This window comes from Marmota flaviventris, chromosome 2 (genome assembly GCF_047511675.1).
Source record: "Marmota flaviventris isolate mMarFla1 chromosome 2, mMarFla1.hap1, whole genome shotgun sequence".
Lineage (NCBI taxonomy): Eukaryota > Metazoa > Chordata > Mammalia > Rodentia > Sciuridae > Marmota > Marmota flaviventris.
Window position 1 is genome coordinate 82940137 of NC_092499.1, and position 15488 is coordinate 82955624.

Below are 15488 nucleotides of genomic sequence, written 5' to 3' on the forward strand. Positions count from 1 at the left end.
TGGGGGGGAGAGAGAGAGAGTGGAAGTGGAGGGGGAGAGGGAGGGAGGGAGGAAGAGAGAGGGAGGGAAGAGACGTGTGCACACATGCACACAGATACAGAGGAAGAGACAGACACTGAAAGAAGGGGATGTGGCTGAGATTAAACAAGAGATGAGGAGATGGGGCAATGCCTACCAGGCCATATTAAGAATTTTGACCTTTATGTCAAGAAGGATTAGAAGCCGCGAAAGGATTTTAATAGGGAAAAAAGTTTGACCAGGAGGAGTGGTGGTAGCCTGTGAGCCAACGTGCATACTGAAGCTATCACTTGCTTTCAGTGTGAAGAACAGGGAGGAGGAAATGCATGCTGGGAGTCCAGTAAGAAGGTTATCACAATGGTCTGGGAATAAGATTATGGCAGCTTGGACTAAGTCATGGCATAGGGCCAGAGGGAGATACACAAATTCCAGAGAGATTCAGGAGGTAAAATCCACACAGTTTAGTAATGGATAAACTATTGCTATGGACTCATGAACTGGCCAAATGGCTATATGTAAAAGATGCTTAGAAAATCCAGACACGCTAGAGCTGGGGTCAGCAATCCATAGCCCTTGGGCCAAATCCAGCTGAACACCTGCTTTGTTTTCAAATAAAGTTTTATTGGAACACAGGCCCCCTGTTTTGTTTGTGTTTTGTCTACAGCTACTCTTTGCTACAGTAGCAGAAACAAGAAGTTGCCACAGAGACTGGCTCACAAAGCCTGAAATGTTTATTATTTGGCCCTTTGCAGAAAAGGTTTGGCAACCCCTGCTCTACAATCCTAAGGTACCAGCCCATTCTACAGTTCAGTGAATGTTGTTATTATCAGCCCCACATAAGAACTCACGACAGAATGAGAGCTGAGGCCAAATTCATACAGAGGCTGGGCTGGTGGTTAAAGGGTTCCTGTGAGCCTACTATGTGGAGATGGTTTCTGTGGATTTGCTGTGGAGGAGTTCACTGTTCCAAGCTGTAAGCTGCAGCTGAGCAATGACCCCAATCCTTCACTGGCTGCCCACAGAAATCCTGGATGTCTTTGGCACAGTCTTCCTACGTTGTCTGCCAGCATTAAAGGGCTGACATAGCAATTAAACTTATTAAGCAGCCTGACCTCATGTGGTGAGGAATTTTAAACACCAGATGGACAGGCTTATTAATAAGGGAGTGTCTGGAAGTTCTAGTGCATCTACCATAGGAAGATGCTTGTGTGTCCTTCCTGGAATAAAATCCAGCTTCCCAGCAAAATGAAAGGGTAAGACTTTCAATTCCATTTCCCCTTTCCAGTGCTTCATTCAAGGAAAACATTAAATAAAGGGCTCTCCACCCTATTAAGCATTTATGTCAAACATATACAAGCACGTGCTTGAGTACAAACTCTAGGGAATGCAATGCTGAGAGAGAAGTTAACACTTTCAGAATTGATCATTTTCTTGAGAAATACAAAAGCAGCAAAGCAGCTGTCACTGCCTATTTCTCCAACCTCTACCAACCCTGGGAATTGCTGCTCAGAAATAATGAATGCTCTTGGCATGGAGAGTCTGTCACTTAGACAAATTAGGCAGATTTCCAGGAATGGACCCTTTAATGTTCTTGGGCTGTTTTTTCTCGCTGACAATTGTCAATTGGATGATAATCCCTACCTTGTCACAGGCCCATTTATCATGTGAATGTTCAGCATACTTGGTGACGATGTATTCCAATTTCTCAGGCAAGGAAAAACTGTGAAATGAGAGGAAAAAAATTTACAACCTCCCCAGGCACTTTATCCAGACATGGTAGAGGATAGGCAGAATTAGAAATCAGCTGGCAGAATTTGGATGTGATCAATCAGATAATCTCAAAGCTGAAGTGACTCTCTATACAGCTGCATCACTGAGCAGAAGGAGAGGCAGGCCAGGATTAGGCCACATACACCCTCAGGTCTAATCACAGGATTTCTCTGAAGAAGCCTCTGGCTGCACAGGTGGCCCCCTCCAGCTGCTCTGGGTTCTCCTGTCTCCCAAAGAGCCACTTGGGAGCCAGGGCCAGACCTGCCCAGGTTAGACAGTGAGAACGTAGGAATGGCAGAAATGCAGAGCTAGAGGACCATATGTTACAAAGTAGTGGTTGTCTACCTTTTTGGATTCAGTGACTCATCACTATTAGAATTTTGGAAGTATTGTAGACACCTGTTATTTCTGTTCGCCCAGTAGCTCTCATCCCTTCTGTTGGTAATAGCACCTCAGTGTCCTTGGCGTTGTGTAGTCTTCTGGCAATACATGCAGTTTTATATGAACTGCCATACAGGACAGGAACATGACTAGGAAAATCACACTCACTCCCCCCAGAATTTGAATCTTGAGTTGAGTGAGACAAGGGTAGAAAACTCTTCAAGGTGATTCATGCAATGGGGATAGCCAAAGGTTGTCTATTTGATCTCTGTGCCCTGATGGTAGGCTTTGCTGGGGTCTTAGTCAGCCTTCCACTAGGTTTTGATAATGACCAGTGTCCTGGTAATAAGGTCTTTTATTTTAGCCAGAGTCAGTCCCTATTCCTTAAAGAATTAAAGAATCATACTGATGTCCAAGGTGTGTGTGTGTGTGTGTGTGTGTGTGTGTGTGTATATATATTTATATCATTTTTATTCTTACCAGCAATGCACAATGATTGCAAATTTTTAAAAATTTTTTAAATTGTTGATGAACCTTTATTTTATTTATTTGTTTATATGTGGTGCTAAGATTTTTAACCCAGTACCTCATACATGCTAGGCAAGTGCTCTGCCACTGAGCTACAACCCTAGCCCCCAAGGTATATTTGAATGAATCAAAATATTAAGGACCCACTCATCATTCGCACATAATTGCTAGAGTGTGATGTTATTTTATAATATTTATAAGAACATCCAAGTTATTATACCATTTACTTTATCATCCTTTGGCAGCTTACATCTTCATAGGACAAAGTTCTCTAAAACCAACACCTATTTCTTTTCTATCTGGCTTGAAGTTTTACCATACCCTTCACCTCTTCCTTGAAGTGGTCAATTCTTTTTCCCAGCATCCCCTCAGCTCAAGGCTCTGTCCAATTGAATGTGTACTTAATTTTCCCAAAGATGGGTTTTATGTTATCAAAACTGACAGCCTTCTGGGAAGGGTTAGGTTTTCTTTGAAAACTACTGCCACAAATACAAGTCCCAGGGGACAAATCTTATGTTCCCTGCTCAGGCAGTTTTGGAGTTCTTCATTTACAATTCACCCGCAAATGAAGACAGTATGCCCCATAACACATATCTTAACTGGGGAGGAAGTACAACAAGCCAAAATTGAGAATATTTTGCCAAAAAAGATAAACACACTTCCATGGCCTAATGAACATTAGTGAAGAATTCTGAAAGATGGGGCTGGAGTTGTGGCTCAGCGGTAGAGAGTGCTCACCTAGCACGTGCGAGGCCCTGGGATTGATTCTCAGCACCACATACAATAAAATAAAGGTATTGTGTCCAACTACAACTAAAAAATAAATATTAAAAAAAAACAATTCTGAAAGAAATGAAAAGTTGCTTTTTCAGGCTCATCCCAAAATTCTAGTATCCCTTCATGAGGCAAAGAGCAAGTCCAACCTCTCATATAAGGGACCCCAACCGTTCTGCCATCACAACTGAGGCCCCATCAGAGTTCAGCTGAGTGTTATTTATGTTGTTTTGATGGGTGATGCAATTAAAAATTTACAGGTCTAGTTCACAGAGAACAAAGACTTTGTCAAAAAACTCATTAATAAGTTAATTGCATCATTTGTCAGGGTGATTCTCTCCATGCCTCAGGTGACATTTATTTATGGATGTATCTATTTCTTATAATAAACCACTCCCCCGCAAAAAAGCCCAGGATATAATGATATGGTATTTAATCAGATATGGCTGGATTAAACCTTGTGCCTGTTGTGACTGGCAGCATCAAAGGAAATGATGAGCAGTATTGGCAGGAGGGAAAGAGGGGATACTGAAATGTCTTGCTATATTCTGAAAGAAAAATACTGGCTACTGGACAAAATATAGAACCCGTGTAGAGAGGACTGTGGACTCACTTCATTGTGTTGATAGGTTTGGGATCAAAATTGCCATCTGCATCCACCGAAACTTGTTTCTCCAATGTGGCTGTGATTCTGGTATCAAGATAGTCTGGTGGCAAGGCCCCAGCAATAGCACTGAGACAAGGCAGGGCCATTCGGAAAAGATCTGGGTCATATTTCTGCAAGGAAAAACAGAGACCACCTTAGTAGATAAACTGCCAGGCAGGACCATTCACTTATCAAGGGAAAAGAAAAATTGCATGCATTTGTCCAGATTGACCAAAATACAGAACACATAACTCCTGCAGTACTTTCTGGTGAAAACTGACATTCTTGGAGGACAAGATGACCATCTATAAAGCCCTGAAGCCACCATGTACTTTAAATTGAGAAATAGTTAGATATTTATTTATAGATGCATCTATAGATATTTCAAGAATATCTAAGCTGGACATAGTGGTGCACAACTGTTGCAGACACTTGAGAGACTGAAGCAGCAGGAGGATCTCAGTTCCAGGCCAGCCTTAGCCAAAAAAAAAAAGGCCTGGGGGTTTATCTTGGTAGTAGAACACCCCTTGGTTCAACTCCTTGTGCAAAAAACAAAACAAATCCCAAGACTATCTAAAGGTTAACACAGTTCTCATGAGGACAGAAAAGTCTATAAACTTGTTCACCAAGAATGGCTATAGAAACTATCCTAATCTAAGACAGGAGAGGGCACAGTCAGCTTTGCCAGGCTCTGTGGCAGCTGATGTGGGTCATATGTGAATATCATCAGCAGTCCACTCAATGTCAAGTCCATTCTCTCCTGAACCAGTCAAGAATGAATTCTTATGAAATAATAAGGACTTAGAAGTGGCTTTTGATCTGTTCATACATGAACCAAAGGAATCCATCCAGAAGCAAAGAAAATTAATTTACCCACAGGTGGACAAGCTATATGCTCCATCTAGACTTCTCTACAAAAACCAGATCTACTCATTTTCTACTTTTAAAGTGGGTGACCTCACAATTCTAAATACATTGGGAAGTAGAGCAAGGTCTGAGAATCATTCGTATTTCAATCAGACTGACCCATGAGGCTTGGCACTGAGTCTCTGAGTTCCCACTCAACTTCCTTCTCACATGAGTGTCTGTGAAGCCCTCCCCAGAATGCTTCCAGGTCTCCTGAACATCCCATGGCCCAACACTAGGGAAAACGTCAGGGTTTTTCCTTTTGACTTGGTCTTGGTGAAGGCTGTTGATCAGGAGCCACACCAGGTCAGAAGGAAAAGAATGGGAGGTAAGTCATCAAGACTGGAACTAAAATTATATATATATATATATATATATATATATAAAATTTACTCTAGTGGTTGCTCTCCATTCTATTAGCTTTGTGAGTCTAGCCAGTTTTTTTGACCTCTTAGACTTTTTTCCATCCTGTAAAATGAGGATTGTGGTAGTTCCTATTTCAGAGAATCAGGGTAAGGATGATTGTGGAATACATGTGAAGTACTTAGCACAATTCTAAACTGGTAAAGCTAACTAGATGCTAGTTACTACTATTTCTGGGTGCCTGGGTCATTGAGGTCCTCTCTTTTTGTTCAGGAAACACTGCCATTACCTTGTGGGAAAGGGAGTCAAAAATCCCCCAGAAGAGCTTCTCTGTGAGGTGCAGTTCTTCCTCCACAGCCAGCCCGTAGCTCCCCCATCCTGAAGGCAGACAGTAATACTTCCAGCATTGCTCATAGTGATTCGTCAGAAGCTGGGAGGTTGAGAACAGGATTGCACCAGTGGGGTGGGGTAGAGCAAATCCACAGGCATCAAAAACATGCAGGGGAGAATAAAATTGTATGCAGAGATCATGAGAATGAAACCAACATTGGAAACAGCGGGGCTGTCTACAAAGAGGCCCTTGAAATCCCGCTGGGAAAGGTCTGCTCTCGTGCCTAATGAGCTCTAGCCTGTGCCAATCTGCCTGATTAATTCTCATGCCTCCTAATGTGCCCCTAGCAGTTACTAGAAAAGGAAGAGAAACCGTTTCTACTTCAAGTGAGAAAACATTGCCTTCTGAAAACAGTTACTGTGCTTTTCCAGCCAGTCAGGTTTGGTAAGAGCTTCTCAAGACCTTTGCTTATAATTCTGGAAGATCCTGGAGGATATGCTGGTATGGGGAGGGGACAGTGGACAGAAATTTATAGGTCTAAAAATTTCCTCTGCATTCATTCCTACTGGTGGTTTCTGTGCCTTTCCCCACCCTCCAGCGGCCCAGGGATGCTATTGCACTTTCACATCTGGCCAGTAGGGGACAGAACACTAGTACTGACTCCTTCCCAGCCTCTTCCCCACACCTGGGTGTGAGATCTAAACATGAGCTTATTGAGTGGATCAATGCCTCTTAGGAGCTAACATCCAGCTGCTAACAGAGCCCTGGAGAGGAAACAATGCTAAGTTAAGCTGTGCCAACCATGGTTTTCAGTTAAAATACTTTAGGGGATTAAAACAGGACTGTTAGGGTTAGAGAGAATTAGCTTTAGAGGACTGGGGAATCTCTGCAGTCATACAAAATGTATGCCTGGCATGGAGATAGGATTGAAATAAAAATTTCAGGGAATTCTGGTTATCCCAATAAAATCCTTCCTGAAATCCTTGCTTAGGCTATTTCTGAAAAGAAGGAAAAGTTCTATTAAGATCATTAGGCAGGGTTTTCAGGTGTGGCTGTTTACTGCTGACACTTTTGGACGGACAAGTATGGTAGAGTCTTGGCACGAAAGACAAAAACACTGCTTTCCTGGGTGGGCGGCTGATTCTGGCACCACTCAGGCCCAGATGCTCCTGGTGCTATGATAAAATAGTTTAAAGAAAATCAGGAATGAGTCAACGAATAACAAGATGGCTCTGGGTTCTTTTCATCGATAAAGAAATAGGAAAAAAAAAGTAAATTAAAAAAAAAAAACATTTGTTACAAAGGAAAAAAGCACAAAACGAGTATGCAAAAGGGACATTTCAGTTCCTTTAAATGAAAAAACACAGGGACGGTCAAAGCTTTTTGAAAATGAAAATATTCTGAAAAACCAACCAGGTCAGGAAAACACAAAATCCACATCCCCTTAGCAACCATGCTAAAAAATAGGTAGCCAGTAGAAAGCAATTAAAGAAAATTGGAATAGTTAATGAACATAACAAATCTACTCTCTTGATCCTGAACATTCAGGAAAGGGGTTTGATTTTGTGGATTGCATACTATTAGCGAACCAGCCACTTGAAGGTATAAAACCCATATTTGTGTGTACCTTGCTCCCCCCATTGTGATGACATCATGGCATATGGATAAACTTCCAGAGCCATGAACTGCACTTAGAGGTATTTACCTTAAGAGGCATTTTGCAGTATTCATTGAGTTGTGGCACATCAAACACCAGCCGCCGCAGGAGCTGCTGCAGCATGGAAGGCCTCAAGTGACTGCAGCAAGGAGGAAGAAAACAGGAAGACAGGACAAAATAAAACAAATCAGGAAGAAGCAGCACCAAAGAAGCACTCCACGGTAAGCACGCATTAGGGCTTAGCCTCAAAATAATCAGCCCCTAAATACAAGAACTTGGGTAAAGAACAGTGGATGACAAAGTCCTTTAAAAACTGAGTACAGTTAACGTTCAGAAAGAGGGACTTGTGCTAATGAATTGGGATACCTAAGGTTAAATTTCAGTCTCCATGTGACGGTTATTCTATGCAGTGACTATGAGCAAAGAACTTAAGAGAAGGAAGGTGCAGTTGATCTCACAGCCTTTTGAATTCTGTAAGGGGAGAAGCTAGAGCTGACCAAGCTGCACAGGTGGAATCTGAGGCCACCTACTGGTGTGACTTGAAAGAGACTTCAGGTCTCCTGGTTACAAACTGATCCAGGCAATTTTGAGGCTTTGTTCTCAAAACAACTCCTTAAAAGGCAAATAGTAGTTAATTAAAGAATAATGTATCAAATTACAGAGTTCATGGCTGTGGTATTTGGACAAGTAAATTCTGAGGTAGACAAAGGAGAAATAAGCAACATTGATCAGCTTTTATTTTTTAGGTTGCTGACACTTAAAACCCAGTGGAACCTAAGGATTTTTTCCAGAAAAGGTGCATGTATGCATGTGTACACACATTTGCGCTCATGTGTGGGCGCGCGCGCACACACAAACACACACAAATTTGCTACGTGAGATCAATTCATGAGTCTCTGGATTCCTTCCTGCAATACCTAAGGAGCTACGGAGACAGGGCTAATAACTTTGATGTTAAGGGAATGTCCTGAGGGAAGAAATCCTTCAAGTACCTACAACAAGGTGGAAAACAAAACTATATTTGTTTCCCTACCTCTGTTAGAGCTGGCCCTGTGATCAAAGCCCTGGGATGAGAATACCTACCTCCAAGTATGCAGCCCTGTTTCTAGTGATTATAAGGTAAAATTATTCTGTTTCACATTATCGTTCAAATATTGAGCAATTAGCACCTAAGATTGACTAAGTAGAATAAAACCAAGAACATAATCTATCTGTAGCCCTACTGATTCCTGACTTATTAAGAATAAACAATAAAAGGCAAGTTAAGTATCAGTTTGTCTGCTTTATCTAGAGCTCATGTGGGAATAAGAGAATTGTGCCAGACCCTAAGTGTAGAGTAATATGGCTGGTGAGCTGGAGTTTTTGTTTGATGCGAAAAAAAAAAAAAATCTCCCACAAATCTGGTTTCTTTGAAAATATCTGCATTCAAATGAGTCACCTCAACATGGCACTGTAACAAAGAGCCAGCAGTGCTGGGAAGCGGGGCTTCTTGCTTGATGAGGTTCCTAAGACGCTTCAGATCTAGATCTGAAGCTCTCCATGCAGAACTGGTACTGACAGGACTATTTCTTCTTGTGAAAACTCATTATTTAGTCACTTTGCCACCATAAACAAGGAATGGGCCATTATTCTTCCTTTTGAAATGGCAAAGTGGAAAACCTAGTATCCTATGATTCCTAGAGGTTTATCAGTATATCCATGTGTCTACCAAGCTATGTGTCTCTTGCAAGACCCAAAAAATATTGCAAATAACTCAATTCTCTATCAGTTGCTATGGTAATCTTGGAATGGATGAGATAATCAGAGTATAGGATCTGATTTTAGAAGGGGATCTCAGGGAGAAACCCCCTTTTGAAGCTTGGGCCTAAGCCACCTTCCCACCCTCCACTCCCCACCCAGGGAAATAGTACTGTGTAGAGACCCAGTTCATTCTCAGAGATAGCGGAAGACTGTGGGCTTTAGAAGAAACAAAAGCAGTAAATATAGTTTAATCTTAATAAAGCATCTTAAATATAGAGACCATTGCTATATTTGAAACATGTGAGACTGCCCTTCTGAAAAATATTTTAAGCTTTATTTTTAGGGTGGTTTAAGATTTACAGAAAAATTAAGAGAAAGATGCAGAGAGTTCCTACATTTTCCTTCCCCCCACATGCATAGCCTCTTTCATTATCAGCACCCACCCCGCAAGCATGGGACATTTGTTACAGTTGATGAACCCATATTGACATGTCACTATTGTCCAAGCCCATAGTTTATACTGGGATGCACGCTTGGTGTTACAAATTCTATGGGTTTGGACAAAAGCATAATGACATCTATCTATCAACTTAGTACTGCACAGAGTATTTTCCCTACCTTGAAAGTCCTCTGTGCTCAGTCTGTTCATATCTTTCTTACAACCTCTGGAAACTACTGATCTTTTTAGGATCTCCATAGTTTTTTGTTTTTTCTTCCTCCAGAATGTCATCATATGGTTGAAATCTTATAGTATGAAGCCTTTTCAGATTGGCTTCTTTCACTTAAGTAATATGCACTGAAGGTTCCTCCCTGTCTTTTCAGGCTTGATAGTTCATTTCTAGTAATTGTAAGGTAAAATTTACTCAATGTTTTATATTATCGTTCAGATAATGAGCAATTAGCACTTAAGAAGTAATGATATTCAATTATCTGCATTGTTATAGTTTATCTTTCCATTCATCTACTCAAGGACTTCTTGGTTGCTTCCCAGTTTTGGCAATTGTGAATAAAACTGCTGTGAATATCCATGTACAGGTTTTTGTATGACAGAAATTTTCATTTTCTTTGGGTAAGTACCAAGGAGCATGATGACTGGATTATATTCTAAGAAACTGCCAAAATATCTTCCAAGAAGCTGTGCCATTTTGTATTCTCATCAGCAACGAATGAGAGTCCCATTTGCTCCATCATCTCCCCAGCAAATGTGTCGCCAGTGTTCGGCGACATATTCTAATAGGTGTACTGTGGTATCTCATTGAGATTGTCTCAGTTGCTGTCCTAAGAGAACTGAAGAATTGTTTGTTCTGGATAGCCTTAGCCTCTAATGGATGGTCATATTTCCTGTGATTAGGGAAACAACTCATTCAGCAAGAATCGGGACTATGCTGTGCTGGTCCCTAAAGGGGAAGCCAGTTGATTCCCTCTCCCGGGCAACAGAGAGTGATTCTCAACCTTGGCTGAATACTAGAATCACTTGGGGAGCTTAGAAAGCTAGAATCCTAGAATCCATCCCAAAATACTTTGATTTTGGGGGGCTGGGTATGACTTAGATACTAGGATATTTATTTAGTAACCCATCAGGTGACTGTAATATGCAGTGGGGAGAAAAACCACTGGCTTAAAAACAGATGGTGGTCCTAGACCATGTTGCTGAGACCGGCTATTGAAAGACCTCCTTTTCCTTTGCTCCGACCAGACTCGATGTAGAGTCTGAGAACCCAAGACACTTGGGGTGACCACCCTTAGTTTTTGCTTGGCTCTGATGCCCTCTACAGTGGTAAAAACTACTGCCCTTAATTTCCCAATGTGACTTGAGACTCTTTGCTCCAAGTCTTAGGAGGCCTGGAGGTAGCTCACTTTGATTCACTTAGTCTGGCCTTTGTGTCAAGCCTTCATCTTTAGAGGATGGAAAAACCTGCTCTACTTGAGAACTAAACAATTAGTTCATAATCTGAGTGCTTCAGGCTCAAAAGACAGTCTCTTCTCTTGGTCCATTGCCCCATGAGCTAAAGCTGTGTCCTCCACTTCTCCATAGTGAAAGATGAACTTCAAGGGAGAGTCTGTGGCAAATAGAGGTACCAAGCACATTGTAGGAGGAGATGTCTGGGGGATGGCTGGAGGATCAGGAAGGCTTGGCAGCTTCCTCAGGCTGTGTCACCAGTTTTTAGATTACACAATTAAATGCAGTTGGCATGGATACATATACAGAAGTGAAAAACACAGGAGAGGGTACTCACTTGCAAATGGCAAGCAAACATTCTTCTATGGTATCCCTCTGTGCTTTGGTGAGGGATCGTCCCTTGGAAAGCCTGTATATGGTCTGCAGTGTGGAATCAATCAGAGAGGTGTAGTGCTCTGTCCCGGCAAAGAGAGGGGCGCATCTTGTAAGGAGTGGGAGCACAGCGGAGCATATATACCTGTTCAGTGCCAGCGCCGACTCTGTGGTGCTGAGGGACACCTAGGGAAGGGGATCACATGCTTGTTAATCTCTGGAGAACAGCAGAGCTTACCCTGTGCACTGCCCTCCTGTGCTGCAGGTGGAGAAAGCATGTTTCCTGGCTGCAGAGTGAACATTCTACCTGGTCACATACCTATTTTTCTTTTACATTTAAAATGAAATAAGAATAATTTAAAAATCCCAGAAGAGCAAAGATCAAAAGTTGGCTGGATCTCAAATGATGCTCTAAACATCCGTTTCCATCAAAGAAGAATTTTAAACTCTTATTAAAATCAACAGATGACAAACAGTTTAACCCAACATCCTTGAGGCTTGCAGGCCCAACTTCTAGGCTACAACATTATTATTTCTAACTTTAGTTCTCTTGTCTCAATTTATGGGGATTTGCATTGTCCTCTTATGATTGGAAGGTTAGTGAATGGTTGGTTATAAGCCAGGCAGCCTCCCAAATTGACCAGTTTGGTGAACTTTACAAAGAGAATGTGAAACTCTGACCAACATCATTTAACTTGTAAGCATTGTGAGCTGTTCACCACCTGATAAATGACATATTCATCACTTCAGGGAGCCTTAACCCTGCACAAGAAAAAGTATAAAAAAGGAATAGAAATCTAGGGCTTTCTCTAAGATTCTGGCAAAATTCTTGCTTACAATGTTCTCTTTTGTTCATTCAGATGGACAGGCTGAATTCAAGGAAAACCCATTTAGTGACACTAAATATAGCGAAAGCATGATTAACTCCCATCTTTGAAAACTGCAGAACTTCAAAAGAGACCTTGAGATTCGCAGAGATAAAATATTATCATTATTCCCTGTGATTATTACAGCCACTATATTTGTAACACATTTTCTGTAACTTATGATTTGAAAAGCTGTTTTCTTTGAACTTTACACAATTCTGGGTGTTCCTATTAATTATCACAAGTTTGTCTTCCTGAAGCTTTTGGCAATCATGCTGGAAAATAAAGCTCATCTTTCCCATTTATCATTTTCATAGACAGAGTTGTTAGAATGAGGAAGTCAGAGCAGAGCTTTGATTCCAACGGCTTAAAAGCTTTCAAATGAGAATGCATGGACTTTGTGTTGGGGAGTTGATTTGATATAAAACCTTTTTTGTTGCAGATGGTGCTTGGAAAAGCATGTGATCAAATACCAGATGCTAGAACAGCATTTGCTGTTTACTTGGTCTATAAAAAATTAAATGCTTTGATCGGGAACCTCAGGGAGGCCTCACAAGTTAAAAAAAAAGTATTTTTTTAAATCAAGAAACTCAAAAGTTCAAAACAAAAACAGTAGTGGATGCATTATTTTTACTCTCCAAATGGTTCATATGTCCCCGACACCTTATGGACACATCATTTTTCATGTCCATGCCACATATAGATCTCCAGGCCTGAGTGGAGCTCCTGCTGTCTTCCATCACTTGGGTAGACCATTCAAGGGGAATCCACCTCAGTATCTGCCACTGACCACCCACTACAAAAACACACTTCTATCTCTGTTGGACATCATGTGGAGCCTTTAAGAAAACTTGTAATTGATGAAAAACAACCTTAAACTAGCAAGATGTTTTTCAGAATTAAGCTGCTCTAGGTTGCTTTTTCTCCTTGGACCCAGGACTCCTGGCACACTGTTTTTCTATGAGGTTCTGATATTTGGCAGCTGGCATCTCCGTCTTTTTACTCCCGGGGTCTCCTGTTACTGTTGAATTGCTTTCCTACGCCTTGGTTTCCAAACATGCATTTGCCCTGGGCCTCTTGTACTGACCTTTGCCACATTGCTGGCTTTCCACCTATTCTACTTGATGGTCAGTATGCTAAACCATGAGAGTGGAAAGGGCATTTCCAGCCGAGAAGGAAAAGTCAGGCTTTTCCATCAGTAATAGAGCCATGTTTTCAACCAAGGTGATTTTATCCCCCAAGGATGTTTGATGATGTATGAAATTATTTTTTGCAGGGGCGGGAGAAGGGATTGGAGTGGTATTGGTATCTAGCGGGTAGAGACCAGGGATACTGCTAAACATACAATGAGCAGGATAACACCATACAGAAAATGGTGCCAAGGTTGAGGAACTGTAATTGAGTTTTTTCTTACCCTTTAAAGCAGACTACAATGTAATGAGTGACAGGTAGAAAATATTTGGTTGTAAGTCTAATGTTTCTAATTTGCAATAAGGGGGAAAAATTAAATTTTTTTTTTCTTATTTTAGCAACTTACTGTATCTAGAGAGGCAGAGGCTCTTAAGTCGGGTAAAAATCCAACCTCCAGCAAGTGGAGCAGAAAAGTTTGATCCTTAATGCCATAAACACGGTCCAGGAACAGCACCATGGGTGCCTTGTGGTCAGGGCAGAAGTTGGCTGCCATATCAGGCTCACTGACTGACCCATCTGAAAGACAGAAAATGTCATTTTTGTTTTTCTATCTTACCCTCAAAAGGCAACATAGAACTTGTTCTAGTAAATAACAGGATTTTGGGAGGAAAAAAACACAATGCTGTGCTGGAGCCAGCTTACACTGGATTGGGAGAGCCAGTTGTTAAAGTTCCAGGAACTCCCTGAGCCAGTTCCTAAACATGGATGGCCATTATTAAGCAGGTGGTATATGTGCACTATGGAGTTTTACACAAGCATGATAAAGAACAAAATTGTGACATTTGTAGGAAAATGGATGGAACTGGAGAACATCATATTAAGTGAAATAAGCCAGACTCAGAAAGTCAAGGGTTGAATATATTCTCTTATGTCTGGAAGACAGAGATAAAAAGGGGTAAAAAAGAGATTTTCATGAGGAAAAACACTAAAAGAAAGGAGACTAGTAGAGGATGGGGATCAAGGGAGGAGGAGGGGAGGAAAAGGGAAGGTACTGAGCAACGAAACTGATTATATAATGTGCGAATATGAATATGTCACAATGAACCCCATTATTTTGTATAATTATGATGTATCAAATAAAAATTTTTATAAAAAATAAAAACTAACAAGTCAATTATATTATAAAAGGTAACAAATACTCATAACTAATTACTTCCCAATTCTTTTCCTACAAACTATCCTTTGGAGATTGTTTAGTATTGATTGTGTCTGTTTGCTGGGAATACAATGTTGTGTTGTGCCCACCCTCTTCCCTGGGTGGGCAGGAGGGAAGGGTGCAGCTGCTGGTCCTCCTGCCCTGAGCACCGATCACCTCCAGCTCAGGCCTGAATGGCTGCTGAGACTGACATGATATGTCTTGCATATGCTTGGTGTTTTAAAGAACATTATTTTGTAAGTGTTTGGGCTGGGATGTAGCTCAGTGGCAAAGTGCTTGCCTTGTATTTGCAAAGCCCTGGGTTCAATCCCCAGTTTAAAAAACAAAAACAAAAACATTTTGTGCTCAAAAACCCCTTCTTGGGTAACACTGAATTCAACACTTTTTTTCTTTACCACATGTTTCCTCAGAGGCTTTATCATCTCACCATGCTTCAATAGGTTACAAAAGTGTGATGTATTCTACAGAACTTTCCAGGCTTATTTGGCCCTAAGCCCTTATTAATATGTATGTCTATTAACATCTCCAACAAAAATGTTCCATGAAACATCAGTTTGGGAATCATTGCAATGGTCAGTCATGTTATCTTTACAGTTTCTCCATCTGCCAGGAAAGCAGGTGAAGTGACTCAGAAACAAAATACTTTTATGAGAGTTGTGCAAAGGTGACTGATGTCAAATATTCCACGTAGCATTTTGGGGGAAGAAACCTTTTTATGATCCTCAGCTGTGAGGTATTCAGGACAGTGGCAGAATACAGCCTGTACATTGTCCATTGCCTGTTGCCTTGATCATCTGGGGCACAGAGACAAGGAAGAAGGAAGGCCATGGTGTGAGTTTCCACTTGCCCCATTCCACCAAACTTCTTCAGAGAGTCAGTGTGTTTGGAG

General features: G+C 41.3%; 1 protein-coding gene across 1 annotated transcript in view; it reads right to left on the reverse strand.

Moving 5' to 3' along the window:
• The window catches only part of Ryr3 (ryanodine receptor 3), a 360681-nt gene that overhangs the window by 100390 nt on the left and 244803 nt on the right, over positions 1-15488 (reverse strand). The window contains exons 47-52 of the mRNA XM_071607412.1: positions 13790-13959; positions 11352-11572; positions 7423-7513; positions 5676-5816; positions 4085-4248; positions 1660-1738 (exon numbers count right to left, since the gene is read on the reverse strand). Of these exons, the coding sequence (XP_071463513.1) occupies positions 1660-1738; positions 4085-4248; positions 5676-5816; positions 7423-7513; positions 11352-11572; positions 13790-13959 (866 nt within the window). The remainder of the gene's footprint in view (positions 1-1659; positions 1739-4084; positions 4249-5675; positions 5817-7422; positions 7514-11351; positions 11573-13789; positions 13960-15488) is intronic.